We start from the raw sequence: 17,711 nt of genomic DNA, 5'->3' as shown, positions 1-17,711 counted from the left end.
TTTCTGTCTTACTGAATGGATTTTGGGTCTGTGGCAACTAACTCTGCTTAGCTGACTTTGTTTATCTAACTTATTAATGTTGTTTCCTTTTCATGACAAAGTCAAATGAATTTGCCTGGTGGTTTATTCATGTCTGGCCTAGGTACACAACTTTAATCATACATCCCCTGTTATTAGAACCATATTCACATTGTCATAAAGTATTTGCACGGGAATTCAAAGTATCCATCGTACTGTATATCTTGTCATCAGTGTCCATAAATGTGCCGTTTTATGTTAATTTCCACTCTGTAAACATTTTCGGTTTTTGCTACTCAACGTCTGACACTGTTCTCTCGATGCAATTTTAACCTTGTGCCCCAGAGTCTTATTCTCATAGCCTGCACAAACACTTCAGCAGAAAATATGAGGCTTTTTGATATTTATATATATTTATTCATTTATTTTTTTCTGCAATATAATATTAATATTATTGCTGCAATTCTGGAGCCTTTCCAATATTCGCTCCCCATATCCCTATTACAGGGTGCTATGTTCACATCTCATATATCATCTTAACACATGCTGATTATTACATGTCACAGGAGCAGGATGCAAATAAATTAAACAGTCTCTTTTTTTATGACTTGTCATAACACAATCTATCCATTCTATGAATGCTTCAGTTCATGCCTTTTTCAAAGTCCATAGGAGGGAAAAATACTTTTTTGGAACGTACAGTTTCCATTATAGAACAAAAGCTTAACAAAGAGCACATTAATATGATATATTCTTAAAGCTGGCAATCTATGATTAATCTCCAGCACCACCCAAATCCCAGCACCCAACCCAACACTGCCATTCCCCCAACCACCCATATGCCTCATAGGGGAATAAACTGGCTTTATGCAATTATTATTACATTCAATTATTTACAGTAACTTGGAAATATGGCACCAAATTCGATAGTAAAGCAAAAACTTGTGGGTTAAAAACGTTCAAATGTTCTGTGAGTAAATACTTTTGTTTCCTGTGTAATGGAGGAATAACGGCTGGTTGGAATCCCATTCATTCCTTTAGTGCTTCATACTGTAGTCAGTCTTATAAAATAATGCATTATACAGTGATGGGGGGATGGGGGGACAGGGGGGACAGGGGGGCTATGGGAGGAATGCTAGTGCAGGGGACAGGGACGGGGACGGGTACGGGGACAGGGGACGGGGACAGGGGACGGGGACGGGGACGGGGACAGGGACGGGGACGGGGACAGGGGACGGGGACGGGGACGGGGACGGGGACAGGGGACGGGGACGGGGACAGGGGACAGGGGACGGGGACGGGGACGGGGGTTCCAGTTTGTGCTGAGGTGTAGTTTTGGTGTTGATTTTTGAAAACATTTTAAAGCCTTCTTTTCTGGGTTTCTAAGGGGATGATAAAAGGTGCATCTCCTCTGCTTGGCTCCTCCTTATAGTGGATCTGCGGCAGGGAAGGAAAATAACGGAAAGAAGGAATATTTTCATTCCCTCAGCAACTCAACTTCACCCATCGTCTCTGCTCTGACTCTGCAAGAACAAAGGACATACACACTACCTTATCTCTTGCGCACACACACACACACACACACACACACACACACACACACACACACACACACACACACACACACACATGCGCATGCATGCTCACACATACGTTCTTGCATATGCACACATACTTAAATAAATGAAGGGACAATGTTTGACCTCTCACAAAGGCAAAGATAATATATTTATGTGAGACTTATTTCTTAATTTGAACTATCCTTAATTCATATTCTTACAGTAATTAGTTCCATCTACTCTTTATCCAGTGTGTTCTCTTGGAAGGCACAACACTCCCAACAGTTTAAATCTAACTTTAGTTAGTACCTCAACTGCCATTTAGGTACTTTCTCTCTCCTGTAGAGTCCAAAAAGCTCTTCTCTCCAATAATCCTCCAGTATGGCCATGTGAAGTCCCTCTGCACCCCTGAATAATGTTGCAGTGTAAAGTTAGTGCCCCTCAGGGTGGGGGGAGCTGGATTGAGTGTTCGTCCTCCCCAGAGAAATCTGTGCTCGGTCCAGAGGTCCAGGTCCCCCATGTGGAGGAGCCTCTGTCAGACATAGGCTGACTCACTGGACTGGGTCCTGCCCAGGTTGGGGGCCTGGGACACATGCGACACGTCCTTCTTACGCACCTCACAGATGGACTTCCTGCGGGCCTGAACACCCCTGACGGCCGTCTTGATCTTCCTCCAGCCCAGGTGGTTGAGCTCGGCCAGGTTGAGCAGCACACAAATGCCGCTCACCGCAAACATGAAGATCAGGAACACCGTCTTCTCTGTGGGGCGTGACACGTAACACTCCACCTCCTTCACGCAGGGGTAACGGTCACACTCAAACATCCCCGGCACGTTGAAGCCATACAGGAAGTACTGGCCTGCCAGGAAGCCGATCTCCAGCACGTTACGAAACACCACCTGGATGACGTAGAAGCGGGAGATGCCCTCCTGCCGCCGCACCTTGGCGCTCTTGGCCTGCGTGAGCCCCCGGGGTACATTTGGGATCTCCTTGACCTCCAGGTCCTGCTCCTCCTTGCCGCTGTCGGGGTTCTGCACCAGGATACCGTTGATGTTGCGCAGCTTACGGGCGTGGTGGTCGCCTCCGCGACTGTGGTGACTTGCATGACCGTGGTCTATGTAGGGGTGTAGCATGGAGTAACTACGGTCACGCTGCTTGGCAGACTGGTGCACAGAGTAGGTGATGAAGCATAGGCTGGGCGTACACACCAAGATGATCTGGAAGACCCAGAAGCGGATGTGGGATATGGGGAAGGCCTTGTCGTAGCAGGCCTGGTTGCAGCCCGGCTGCATAGTGTTGCAGATGAACATTATCTGCTCGTCCTCGTAGACTTTTTCACCCACTATACCTACTATCAAAATACGGAAGATCACTACTACGGTCAGCAGGATCCTGGAGAGAGGGAAAGAGAGAGGGGTGGGGAAGACACGAGGTCAGTTATGTGTTAAGAGGAGTGTTAAATGTAGCTACGGTTGCAGTCATCACAGTCATCCTGGTTGGAGGATTTCATACTTATTTCCTCCTGATTCTGGGAGTCCTCCAACCAGGAAATGGCTTGAAAGTTTTGCAACCCTAGTCAGATGTGACACAGAGTAGAACAAATAATCATTGTAAGTACTGTGATATTGACATGATTAATTAGATATGTTACTCGTCTATTATCATGAATTGAAAGCCAAAGCTAATGTGTTTGCAGGTTGGCTTTGGCTTTTGTCATGTGACTTGTTTCTACTGTCTTATTGACTGTATGTTTGTTTTACTCCATGTGTAACTCTGTGTCGTTGTATGTGTCGAACTGCTTTGCTTTATCTTGGCCAGGTCGCAATTGTAAATGAGAACCTGTTCTCAATTTGCCTACCTGGTTAAATAAAGGTGAAATAAAAATAAAAATAAATGTGTGAATTATAGTGACATCATTTGTCTTAAGCCAATAAAAGCTGTGTTTAATATGTACCTCTGCTCAACCGCAGCATATCAATGGAGACAAAAGCAGCTCTCACACCAAGGACAAGTTTGATCAGATGTGTGTAGTGGTCGCTCTCTGTGTGTGCTTGTGTGTGTGTGTGTGAATGTGTGTGTGTGTGCTTGCGTGTGTGTGTGAATGCGTGTGTGTGTGAATGCATGTGTGTGTGTGAATGCGTGTGTGTGTGAATGCATGTGTGTGTGTGAATGCATGTGTGTGTGTGAATGCGTGTGTGTGCACGAATCCCTCAGCTGCTGCAGTGTGAAACGAAGAAAGGTAGGAGAGGAGAGATAGTCTCATTCATTTTTATTTTTGTTTTATTTATTTCCCCTTTATTTAACCAGGTAGGCTAGTTGAGAACAAGTTCTCATTTACAACTGCGACCTGGCAAATAATTACAATATTGCAGATTAACACTGGAATGATAAATGATCATGTACAGGTAGAGATATTGGTGTGCAAAAGAGCAGAAAAGTAAATAAATAAAAACTGTGGGGATGAGGTAGGTGAAAATGGGTGGGCTATTTACCAATAGATTATGTACAGCTGCAGCGATCGGTTAGCTGCTCAGATAGCTGATGTTTGAAGTTGGTGAGGGAGATAAAGGTCTCCAACTTCAGCGATTTTTGCAATTCGTTCCAGTCACAGGCAGCAGAGTACTGGAACGAAAGGCGGCCGAATGAGGTGTTGGCTTTAGGGATGATCAGTGAGATACACCTGCTGGAGCGCGTGCTACGGATGGGTGTTGCCAACGTGACCAGTGAACTGAGATAAGGCGGAGCTTTACCTAGCATGGCCTTGTAGACGACCTGGAGCCAGTGGGTCTTGCGACGAATATGTAGCGAGGGCCAGCCGACTAGAGCATACAAGTCGCAGTGGTGGGTAGTATAAGGTGCTTTAGTGACAAAACGGATGGCACTGTGATAAACTGCATCCAGTTTGCTGAGAAGAGTGTTGGAAGCAATTTTGTAGATGACATCGCCGAAGTTGAGGATCGGTAGGATAGTCAGTTTTACTAGGGTAAGCTTGGCAGCGTGAGTGAAGGAGGCTTTGTTACGGAATAGAAAGCCGACTCTTGATTTGATTTTTGATTGGAGATGTTTGATATGGGTCTGGAAGGAGAGTTTGCAGTCTAGCCAGACACCTAGGTACTTATAGGTGTCCACATATTCAAGGTCGGAACAATCCAGTGTGGTGATGCTAGTCGAGCATGCGGGTGCAGGCAGCGATCGGTTGAAAAGCATGCATTTGGTTTTACTAGCGTTTAAGAGCAGTTGGAGGCCACGGAAGGAGTGTTGTATGGCATTGAAGCTTGTTTGGAGGTTAGATAGCACAGTGTCCAATGACGGGCCGAAAGTATATAGAATGGTGTCGTCTGCGTAGAGGTGGATCAGGGAATCGCCCGCAGCAAGAGCAACATCATTGATATATACAGAGAAAAGAGTCGGCCCGAGAACTGAACCCTGTGGCACCCCCATAGAGACTGCCAGAGGACCAGACAGCATGCCCTCCGATTTGACACACTGAACTCTGTCTGCAAAGTAATTGGTGAACCAGTCATCCGAAAAACCGAAGCTACTGAGTCTGCCGATAAGAATATGGTGATTGACAGAGTCGAAAGCCTTGGCAAGGTCGATGAAGACGGCTGCATAGTACTGTCTTTTATCAATGGCGGTTATGATGTCGTTTAGTACCTTGAGTGTGGCTGAGGTGCACCCGTGACCGGCTCGGAAACCAGATTGCATAGCGGAGAAGGTACGGTGGGATTCGAGATGGTCAGTGACCTGTTTGTTGACTTGGCTTTCGAAGACCTTAGATATGCAAGGCAGTATGGATATAGGTCTGTAACAGTTTGGGTCCAGGGTGTCTCCCCCTTTGAAGAGGGGGATGACTGCGGCAGCTTTCCAATCCTTGGGGATCTCAGACGATATGAAAGAGAGTTTGAACAGGCTGGTAATAGGGGTTGCGACAATGGCGGCGGATAGTTTCAGAAATAGAGGGTCCAGATTGTCAAGCCCAGCTGATTTATACGGGTCCAGGTTTTGCAGCTCTTTCAGAACATCTGCTATCTGGATTTGGGTAAAGGAGAACCTGGAGAGGCTTGGGCGAGGAGCTGCGGGGGCCGGAGCTGTTGGCCGAGGTTGGAGTAGCCAGGCGGAAGGCATGGCCAGCCGTTGAGAAATGCTTGTTGAAGTTTTCAATAATCATGGATTTGTCGGTGGTGACCGTGTTCCCTAGCCTCAGTGCAGTGGGCAGCTGGGAGGAGGTGCTCTTGTTCTCCATGGACTTCACAGTGTCCCAGAATTTTTGGAGTTGGAGCTACAGGATGCAAACTTCTGCCTGAAGAATCTGGCCTTAGCTTTCCTGACTGACTGCGTGTATTGGTTCCTGACTTCCCTGAACAGTTGCATGTCACGGGGACTGTTCGATGCTATTGCAGTCCGACACAGGATGTTTTTGTGCTGGTCGAGGGCAGTCAGTTCTGGAGTGAACCAAGGGCTATATCTGTTCTTAGTTCTGCATTTTTTGAACGGAGCATGCTTATCTAAAATGGTGAGGAAGTTACTCTTAAAGAATGACCAGGCATCCTCAACTGACGGGATGAGGTCAATGTCCTTCCAGGGTACCCGGGCCAGGTCGATTAGAAAGGCCTGCTCACAGAAGTGTTTTAGGGAGCGTTTGACAGTGATGAGGGGTGGTCGTTTGACTGCGGCACCGTAGCGGATACAGGCAATGAGGCAGTGGTCGCTGAGATCCTGATTGAAGACAGCGGAGGTGTATTTGGAGGGCCAGTTGGTCAGGATGACGTCTATGAGGGTGCCCTTGCTTACAGAGTTAGGGTTGTACCTGGTGGGTTCCTTGATGATTTGTGTGAGATTGAGGGCATCTAGCTTAGATTGTAGGACTGCCGGGGTGTTAAGCATATCCCAGTTTAGGTCACCTAACAGAACAAACTCTGAAGCTAGATGGGGGCAATCAATTCACAAATGGTGTCCAGGGCACAGCTGGGAGCTGAGGGGGGTCGGTAGCAGGCGGCAACAGTGAGCGACTTATTTCTGGAGAGAGTAATTTTCAGAATTAGTAGTTCGAACTGTTTGGGTATGGACCTGGAAAGTATGACATTACTTTGCAGGCTATCTCTGCAGTAGACTGCAACTCCTCCCCCTTTGGCAGTTCTATCTTGACGGAAGATGTTATAGTTGGGTGTGGAAATCTCTGAATTTTTGGTGGCCTTCCTGAGCCAGATAATGAACATGTGGAACACTGCATGAATATCCATCATGTTGCTGGCTGAGCGTAACCCTCCTGTCTCCTATCCAGCCAGCATCTCCATTCATTTTTCAACAGCAGACAGACAAGAGATGAGCTCTCTCCCTCTCAGCTCTGCTTGTGGAGACGTGCTGAGAGCTTAATCCCACTCCTCCTCAATCTACCCAGTATTACTACATCCACACACACACAGACGATCTAAACCCCATTGAATAGGCTACTATACTTTATCAATGCTTCCTCACCTAAATATGGTTTATGCACTGCAATATGCTCCACTGGCATCAGTGAAAATGTCAACCAAATGACATCAGCGATGTTTAAAATTCACCGCTAGTGCTGTCCTAAAGCAATGCCCCGCCCCTCATGCTCTCTCCCTCCCTTCCTGTGTATTGATTATTTAGCCCATATTATTGGTTTGACTGATGGTGAAGTGTTCAATGGGACATTGATTGAGTGTGTGCACTTCATTTGGAGCAGCAGGTTGTAGAGTTCCTCAGAATATGCAGACATTTTACTGTTGCTAAGCAGCTTAGATAGCCTACATTTACGTGAAAGAGGCAGCTACCAGTAGCTGTTCAATTAACATCTTTAGCACTGCTGAATACATATGCTGCCATTTTTAATCTCTCTCTCACTCCCTCTCTCTTTACATCCCTCTCCTCCTATCTCTCTCTGTTCCTTTCTCTCTCTATGTCCCTCACACTCCACCTCTTTTGTTCTCTCCCTCTCTCTCTCCTAGTTTTTCATAGTGCAGTGTCAAAGGAGACCCTGGTGTGTCTTTAAAATTAGCCCCACCTCCCCCCACACCCACTCTCCGTGGCCAGTTACCACAGCAACCCCCTACTGATCCAGTCAGAGCGGAGGCTCAGGGAGAGAGAGGAGAAGAGAGCAAGGGATGGAGGGATGAAGGAGTGAGAGAAACAAGAACTGTGTGTGAGGCGTGAGAAGATACAGAAACCTTATGAATGTAGACAGATAGACAGGCAGATGTAAAGTGAGACAAACATGCTAAATCAGGGGGAAAGACAGGCAGATGTGATGGTACAGATTCCTAGCAGGGCAGCAGAGCAGGCAGAACATGTGGTACTATGGTACAGACTTTAAATAGAGTTGCATGCTGCTGCAGGACTGTTCTCACACCACCTGGGCCTCGCATGGGCATGTGTATGTGTTTGCATATGCGTGTTTATTTTTATGTGTGTATGTGAGTGTGCATGTAATGTGTGTGTGTGTGTGTGTGTGTGTGGGTGCTTGTGTATTCCCTGTGTATCCCTTGCTTGTGCGAGGTGGCATGTGTGTCTGGTCGTCTGTGTTTGGAGCAGCTGTGTGTACGCTACACTGCCTCTCAGTGTGTTTGAAAATAAAACAGAAGAGATTTCTACACCTTTGGTGTTTCAGAGGTTCAATGCCATGTACATGAACATTTGCACACACTTCCACTCTTATAGAACACACATGCATGCAGGGAATCACACAAGCAAGTACACAATTACAAGCGCAGACACATAGCCATACAGACACACAGCCACACACACAGCCACACAGACACACAGACACACAGCCATACAGACACACAGCCATACAGATTCACAGCCACACACAGCCACACAGACACACAGCCATACATGCACTACACACACACAGCTACACAGAAACACAGCCATACAGACACACAGCCACACACACAGCCACACAGACACACAGCCATACAACCATACAGACACACAGCCACACACACAGCCACACAGACGCATAGCCATACATGCACTACACACACACACAGCTACACAGACACAGCCATACAGACACACAGCCATACAGATACACAGCCACACACACAGCCACACAGACACACAGCCATACATGCACTACACACACACAGCTTCACAGACACACAGCCATACATGCACCACACACACACACACACACACTGCAATCAGAAAGTATTCAGACCCCTTCACTTTTCCACATTTTGTTACGTTACAGCCTTATTCTTAAATTGACTAAATCGTTTCTTCCCTCGTCAATGTACACACAGTACCCCATAATGACAAAGCAAAAACAGGTTTTTAGAAATATTTGCAAATGTATAAAAAATCCCAAACTGAAATATCACATTTATGCAAGAACTCAGTACTTTTACTCAGCACCTTTGGCAGCGATTACAGCCGTGAGTCTTTTTGGGTATGACGCTATAAGCTTGGCACACCTGTATTTGGGGAGTTTCTCCCATTCTTCTCTGCAGATCCTCTCAAGCTCTGTCAGGTTGGATGGGGAGCATTGCTGCACAGCTATTTTCAGGTCTCTCTAGACTTGTTCGATTGGGTTCATGTCTGGGCTCTGGCTGGGCCACTCAAGGACATTCAGAGACTTGTCCCGAAGCCACTCCTGCATCGTCTTGGCTGTGTACTTTGGGTGGTTGTCCCGTTGGAAGGTGAACCGTCGCCCCAGTCTGTGTCACGCCTGCTCCCGCTCTTCCTCCCTCTGGCGCTCGAGGGCGCCAGACTCCCCAACACTTCCCGTACGCACACCTGCCTTTCCCCGTCATGCGCATCAGCGCTCATTGGACTCACGTGGACTCAATTACTTGTGTAATTTCCTTCCCTATATCTGTCTGTTTCCTAGCTCTGTTCCCTGCTTCAGGATTGTTTGTCATATGTTCTTGTTTACCTGTGTGCTGCCGCTGTTCCTGTCGTGTTCCATGTCTGTCCCTGAATAAATGTTTGACTCCCCGTACCTGCTTCTCATCTCCGGCGTCAGGTCCTTGCAGTCTGAGGTCCTGAGCACTCTGGAGCAGGTTTTCATCAAGGATCTCTCTGTTCCATTCATATTTCCCTCAATCCTGACTAGTTGCCCAGTCCCTGCCACTGAAAAACATCCCCACAGCATGATGCTGCCACCAACATAATTCATCGTAGGTATGGTGCCAGGTTTCCTCCAGACGTGACGCTTGGCATTCAGGCCAAATAGTTCAATCTTGGTTTCATCAGACAAGAGAATCTTGTTTCTCATGGTCTGAGAGTCCTTTAGGTGCCTTTTGGCAAACTCCAAGGGGGCTGTCATGTACTGAGGAATGGCTTCCATCTGTCCACTCTACCATAAAGGCCTGATTGGTGGAGTGCTGCAGAGATGGTTGTCCTTCTGGAAGGTTCTCCCATCTCTACAGAGGAGCTCTGGAGTTTTGTCAGAGTGACCATCAGGTTGGTTTGACTGAAAGTGAGGGTATTGATGTTTCTCAGCAAGGCATTTGACAGAAACTCCTAGATGAAAGCATATTGTGTCCTGTTTCATAAAGCTAATGGCAAAGAAGCTTATTACCCCTACTGTATCTCTGGGTTTTGAAATGTGAGAATCCACACAGCTGCAGCTGCTGATTGCCCTGCCAATGTATTGAATGGATAATAGAACAAGACAAGCTTCTGTATGTATCTCAACAATGAAGGAGTCTGAGTGTGACAGAGCCTGTGTCAAGTCGTCACAGAGATGCTCTGAGTGAGTTTGTGTTGCAGCAGTTCCCTTGGTGCAGCCTGGTCCAGGTCCTGCTGTCACAACGAGTGACTGTCATCATCCTTCAAACACCTGCTGTGTGCTGCATCAGAGGGGCGGGCCCTGCACTGCACCTATGCTACACTACACAAGCTGTCTGTTCTCACGTCCACGGCATAGGACCGTATGGTTTCTAACTAACCCATAATCAACATTACAGATGTGTTCATTATGCCTCATGTTTGATGTATTCTTGTACTGAATAGTTGCAAATATTTTCATATCCTGTGTTTCCCGGGAAAGGCACAGGTCATTCCATTTCCCTCTCATGTATTAGGCTCTGCAGAATTCACAGGGTTGCTTTGCCTGCAATGTTTGACAGGGGTACGTGATGATGTTGCACAGTGTGAGTTTTACTGCGGTCCTGAGCTGTTGGTTTATTCAGGTGTTGGACTGTTTGGGTGTAAGTGTTACATGGTGTGGGATTGCCGTGTGTGTGTGTGTGTGTGTGTGTGTGTGTGTGTGTGTGTGTGTGTGTGTGTGTGTGTGTGTGTGTGTGTGTGTGTGTGTGTGTGTGTGTGTGTGTGTGTGTGTGTGTGGTATTCTGCTGTAGAACAGGATAATCAGCATGAAGTAGATTGCTGCATTAGCAGAAAGCAGTGGAAAAAGGTCATCTAGAAACATCAGTTAAACCCTGCAGAGAGAGGGCCCATACTTTAGAGCAAATTTAGGCAGGAAGGCCCTTAGGCCCTCACCATCTGAATATCCCACTACAGATGATCAAAAAGATGTTTGACTATCATTAGAAGTTTGCCTGCTTGTTTTGGAAGCTCTTCAATCAAGCCAATGGCGTAATTTACTCGAGGCCATTGCTTGAACTGGTTGAACTGGTCCAGAAGATCCGGGATGGGGATCCAGGCATCACATCTACACAGCTCTGTACAACACCATCAACGCTCCAGCCTCAGATCACTTACAGCAAGACTGGCTGGAACATGTCTTACATCAGTCAATCTCACACTGAGTTCTAGAAAACCAGACGATTCGCCCCACTGTGACCAAACCATACTTTCAGGGTCAATAAAATGCTATAGATTTTCTCATACCGTATGTGTTAAAATTAACCAATAATCATGGTGATGAATCATTCCTTAATGAGGATATTGCATCAAATGTGCACATATACACAGTTGTGAGTTACTATAGAAACAGCCTGTCCAGATGAATGTTCCAGTGAGGAAGGCATTCTTGGCTGGTATGGAATGTGATGTAAACCACCACAGCCAGGTCTCTGATTGGAGACCCAATCATCCAGCTAAAGAGCATGTCTGATTGCAGCCCAAGTGGATAATTGAATCTCTAGCTATCTTTGGTCTAGGATGATGTCACAGTCATGAATCAGAGCAGGCTCTTAGAACTCCTACAGTAATGGTGAAAGGTATAGAAACAGCAAGTACACTGAGTGTAGAGCCAGTGTCTATTGAATGGTGGTTTATACAAGCAATGGTGTGTTAGTAATGCTGAATGGCCAGGAAGTCTTTACAGTAAAGGCAATTCATTTTATGTGTAGCCTCTAAACACTCTGCAGCTCTGCTGCATTGTTTCTACAGTATACTTTAGATTAGCTGATGTGTAGGCTGTGTAATCTGTTTTAGCAGCTCCAGTGTTAGGTCTATGGCAGCCTCGAACCAGGCCATGACAACGACCTGGTTTTGGAGGTCTGGCATGGTAGACTATGGTAGCTCCTGTAGTAGTCGGTGTGTTGGCTGGACATCCAGGCCCTGGCTCTTCTAAAGGCTCTCACACGTTCATCCACACAGCAGCTGCCAGCCTTCAGAGGCTGCACCGGCTCTGAGCACTGACCCCAGATGCACAGGAAAAACACCCACACACCAGCTCATACACACAAACGTACACACACACTGACACATATGCATACACATATATACACACGCTGATGATGCTCACAGACTCATGTATACACTAGGTCATGATCTCACATGCTGTGCATACATACACTGTACCTCTCAAACACATACTATCTCACACCACGAGTACTCACACATAGGCCTGCATACAGCCGAAATGCAAATACATTGTGGACAGTGGACAAACACCAAGGGCACAAGAACAGAGAGCAGTCACATAATATTCAACCACACATACTGGACACCCAGAGTGAAAATGTTATTTCATCTCATACGGAGCATGTCTCCGTAACAAGACACAGCTAATTGCTTTTGGCAGCACATATAATGAAGACCTGACCAAGCACAGAGATTAGAGAGCTGCATTACATTACAACACACTGGCTATCACACTGAAGGAGCATCTCTTCATCTCCCCCCTCTCTCTGTCTCTCCCTCTCTACCTCCCTCTTTCAATTAGTGTGTGAGCTAGTTGGTGAATATTGTATGGCATCACTATTCTCCTCTGTGAATATGGGACTATGTAAAAGAAGCAAATACTAGCTATATGTAACAGCCGTCTTATTTTTGATCAAATATTGAGAATGTTTTAAATCAAATATGTCTGAAAAACACGTGGCTCAGTTGGTCGAGCATGGTGTTTGCAACGACAGGGTTGTGGGTTGGATTTCACCAGGGACCAGTATGAAAATGTATTCACCCACTACTGTAAGATGCTCTGGATAAGAGTGTCTGCTAAAATATACAGATCTAGCCCGATGCTGTGGGTGTATCCAGTCCAGTATGGCTGTCTCCTCTGCAGTAGGGTCAGTTAGCATCTCCAGTGTATTGAGTAATGACACAGATTCTCCATGCCACTGATTGTGATAACAACCTGTGCTGCCAACTCAGATACTCTGCAGATGGAAACTTACCCTCTTTTTCCTCAGCCTCTGCAGCGCTATCCCTTCCTTCCCATCCCTCCATCCCCTCATTTCCATTGTTTAATCTCTCCCTGATCCCCTAGTCCTCCATTCTCTCTCTCTCTCTTCCTGCTCCATTCGTCTCTGGCACTGACCCCACTACAGCATTGCAGTGGAGAAAATGATGCATCAACACACTTCCTTTCCCTTTTACCTGCAAGGTGTTTAACCTGATTTAATACAGGAACTACCCCCGGCTTATTTCTCTCCTGAAAGAGCACATTAACGCTTTGTAAGAGAGATCACAGGTGTGTGTGTGTGTGTGTGTGTGTGTGTGTGTGTGTGTGTGTGTGTGTGTGTGTGTGTGTGTGTGTGTGTGTGTGTGTGTGTGTGTGTGTGTGTGTGTGTGTGTGTCAGAATGAAGCAGAGCAAAGGGGGGTGTGAGGGAAAGCCTATAGAGGACAGTTAGGACAAAGAGACAGTATAAGGCACAGTGACTGCAGGAGGGGGACAGAGACTTGATTTGGAGTCAGAAGAGAATCTAGTGAGCAGGATTATAACAGAACTGTCACATATACATGAACATGCATTCTAATCAGACCACTGCTACATTTACATACACTACTGAATGTGCAAAATGTCTGATCTGTCCCTGATATATAATGACTAGCAGAGCCACATCTCTGAAACAGCAGTCTGACCACATGAAACAATTTCACAGCCTGGCCTTCACCAACACGTTGCAGTAGCTTAAAGAATCACCCTGTATACATGCACCATGTACGTATCTAAACACTCAGTCCCATATCTGCAGTTGCTATTAAGAATCTAAATTCACACAGACAGAATGGACTGATAGAGGGCCACCACAGAGATATCGGGTTACTGCTAACATCTAGAGGCCACACAGACAGGACTAACAGATTGAACATGGCCCAAACACTAAGGTATCAGTTACAACACACCCTCATGTCCTCACCAGCGGCAGGAGAAACCAGAGGAATGGGGGCTACTGAGCGTCAAAATGTACAAATAAAAAGAGACTTAACTGTGGTGCACTATAGGGTCACTATTCACATGATCACTTTAGTCATCTGACCATGTCTGGTATAGAATGTGGAAACACCTCAATGCCTTTAACTCCACATATATAAATACTACAGAAGGAGACAATGATGAAAAGGATGGACTCACGTTTAGCTTGAGGAGAATTAGTCATCAAATATGTTTGATATGAGGGGAAATGTCTTGTCGGGCCTGTAAAGCTCATGATCAACAGCAGCGCTCAGATTAAGAATAAAAGACATGAACAGAAGTCCATGTCAGCATTAATAATGCACTCTGTCAGACACCGCAAACACATTGAGAGAGTTGTCTCTGCTTCTGAATGATTGTTGGCGTTTTTTTCATTCGTTGATTCATTCTCTGATTAATGTATTCCTCTTTTGCACCCAACAGACTATCATTGATTCTAGTTGCCAGACAGTGGCTTGATCTGAACTCAAAGGAGATGGAAAATGCAGATCCCTTATCCTGTTCATCATCGTATGGCATTTAGAGAAACGGGGAGATACAGTATGTATCCACACTCACAGATTTGGTTTGGTTGTTTGTGTAGTCTACTTTATCAGTATTTTTCAGAACTTTGATCTACTTTAGCATGACCCCAAATCATATCCACCATTGGGACACCCTGATGAACTCGTTAGCCGATATGCCTTGGTGGATTTTAATTATGACTTCGCCCACACATTAAAGGCTTTTCAACTTGCAGACCCACACGAGTGCCTGAACTTGGATTTGTTATCCCACTTAGCTCCTATTTGTGGTTATAATTATTCCTTTTGCTTTTCACATCCACCATGTTGAATAATATGAAATAATAATACTATAGTGATACTACAATACAACCTACATTTAAAACCATGAACATTGTTGTGACATTTCATAGTTCAAAAGCACTGTGCAAAGTGCAAACATTACCATAAACCTCATTATAATCTAGCAACACTATTTCATTTGAAACCTTCTTAAACAACGTGCTATGAAGAGGTGACTTTATGTATTGCTCAGTTTACTAAACTCAAGTTAAATAATCCGCTCCGATTTGATTATTTAGTCAATTATTTAACTTGAGTTTAGTAAACTAAGAAAAACATAAATAGTTGCTTCTTCATAACACACACTGTTGAAGAAAAGTTTCAAATGAAATAGCGCTGCTAGATTATAATGAGATTTATGGTAATGTTTGTACTTTGCACAGCGCTTTTGCACTAGGAAAATGTCGCCCTCAGTCTCTATTTCGACTGCTGTATATAGCCTTCTATTCACATACTCTGATAAACATGTACGTGCACACACATACACAGACAAACACATACACAGACCAACACATACACAGACAGACACAGACACAGACACACACATACAAACACATACACAGACAGACACAGACATACACAGACAAGTACAAACATACACAGACAAACACATACGCAGATAAACACAGACATACACAGACAACCACATACACAGACAGACAAACACATACACAGACAAACACAGACATACACATACACAGGCAAACACAGACATACACATACACAGGCAAACACAGACATACACAGATAAACACAGACATACACAGATAAACACAGACATACACAGGCAAACACAGACATACACAGGCAAACACAAACATACACAGACAAACACATACAATCACACACACACACACAGACACACACACACACACACACACACACACACACACACACACACACACACACACACACACACACACACACACACACACACACACACACACACACACACACACAAAAAAGACAAAAACAGTGCTTGTATGAGAGAGAAGGTCAGGCTTTGCCCTTGCTGGGGACTACCTGGGGTTGAGGTTAATGAGCACAGCAGTGCAGCTGGCCTCCATGTTAACATAGGTAGCCAAGCTCTGTAGACTTCCTCTCTACTGCACTGTACTGCAATCCTGAAATCCTATAGCTGTATGCTTCACTGGGTAAGCAAGCATATGGAAATATCGTGTGTGATTTTTCCATACAGGGGACAAGTGCAGTTTACCAATGTGAGTAACTCACATGGGTGGAAATGGGTGGAATGGGTGGTTAATGGGTGGAAAATCACACTTTGAATTTGACTAATCACGCAGGCGAGAGACGATGAAGCATATTTTTCACATGCCAGAGAAAAAAATCTGCCATTACAGTATGTTTGTCCTCAGTACATGTCTCCACTGCTAATAAGACTCCAATCTGCTCATGCATAACCTTCTGTCACTACACTCCAGTAACTACAGAACACACAAAACCACAAGAAGCAATCTCTCCTCTGCCAAGTTCAGAATAATTTCCTCCATCTCATCCTGCTCACCCACACCTTCATTTCTGTCCTCTGAATTTCTTTTCTCGGTATGTCTCGCTCTCCTCCTCCTCTCCCTTGCTACTAGAGACTCCCATTGCCCCTCCATCAATACCAGGACCAATAGGTGAAATCAACACAGGAGCTTGGCTGAATTAGCCCTAATGCCCAGTAATATCAGCTATTGATTATGTGCAATTAGCTTTGCCTTAAATAATGATGGGCACAGAGGGGGGAATGGCCGGGGAAGGGAGGGGCGGGGAGGAGGCTACTGCTGGGACAGTCCTCAGGGATACCACCAACCCAGTTAACACTCAAAAACACATACATTTACGTTTTTGTCATTTAGCAGATGCTCTTATCCAGAACGACTTACAGGAGTAATTAAGGTTAAGAGCCTTGCTCAAGGGCACATCGACAGATTTGTCATCTAGTCAGATCGGGATTCGAACCAGTGACCTTTCGGTTACTGGTCCAATGCTCTAAACTGCTAGGCTACCTGCCAAAATACCAACACACCTTCAATAACACACAAGCATTTCCCATCACAAAACACACACACACAAAACTATTTTTACACACACAGACACTGGTGATGAGTGGCAGGAGGACAGTCTTACCTCCCAATCATGGTAGAATGTTGCTGGACAGCAGCCTCGAGCAGCCGCTCCAGAATGGTCCACTCCCCCATGGTCATTGAAAGACAGGTTCAGCCTAAGGAGGAACCGGGTCTCCGGGGCTCTCCCCCTCTTCCTCCCGCTCCTCCTCCCCCTCCTCCTGGGCTCAGCGCTCCTGACGGTCCCCAGCCAGAGGGGGCGCATCCGCCCCCGTCCCACACCAGCTTCTTCTGACCTCTACTCGTTGACCTGGCCGATGGTTCTCTATGGGAGTGACTGTGTGGGGGTGAACGTGTGTGCCCTCCCTCGGTCCGGTCCCGTTGTGCTCTTCTCTTCCTGGCAGAGGAGTGGTGCCGTCTGCCTCTCCTCCTCTCTCCTCCTCTCTCCCTCCCTCCCTCCCCTCCCTGTGTAGTGAAGCTTGTCTTCCCCCTGCTGCACCACTCAGATCTATGCTATAGCTCACTGTATGTGACAGCCATGATCTTGCTCTCTCTCTCCTTCTCTCCCTCCTCCCCCTCTTTCTCCTCCTCACTCCCGCTCTTCCCTGCCCTCTCTCACTCTGTGCTCCACCCT

At 46.0% G+C, this 17,711-nt stretch overlaps 1 protein-coding gene across 1 annotated transcript; it reads right to left on the bottom strand.

Moving 5' to 3' along the window:
• Window positions 1-1,311: 1,311 nt before the first annotated feature.
• On the bottom strand, window positions 1,312-17,509 carry LOC135550565 (gap junction delta-2 protein-like). The gene is made up of 2 exons (XM_064981496.1): window positions 17,142-17,509; window positions 1,312-2,968 (listed from the first exon to the last, which is right to left on the bottom strand). Exons 1-2 carry the CDS (start codon window positions 17,216-17,218, stop codon window positions 2,113-2,115), a joined length of 933 nt encoding a protein of 310 aa, XP_064837568.1. The 5' UTR covers window positions 17,219-17,509; the 3' UTR covers window positions 1,312-2,112.
• Window positions 17,510-17,711: the final 202 nt, after the last annotated feature.

This window comes from Oncorhynchus masou, chromosome 12, assembly GCF_036934945.1.
Source record: "Oncorhynchus masou masou isolate Uvic2021 chromosome 12, UVic_Omas_1.1, whole genome shotgun sequence".
NCBI classification, from domain to species: domain Eukaryota; kingdom Metazoa; phylum Chordata; class Actinopteri; order Salmoniformes; family Salmonidae; genus Oncorhynchus; species Oncorhynchus masou.
Note: the sequence above shows the minus strand (reverse complement) of the source record. Positions and strands in the feature narration are given on the sequence as shown.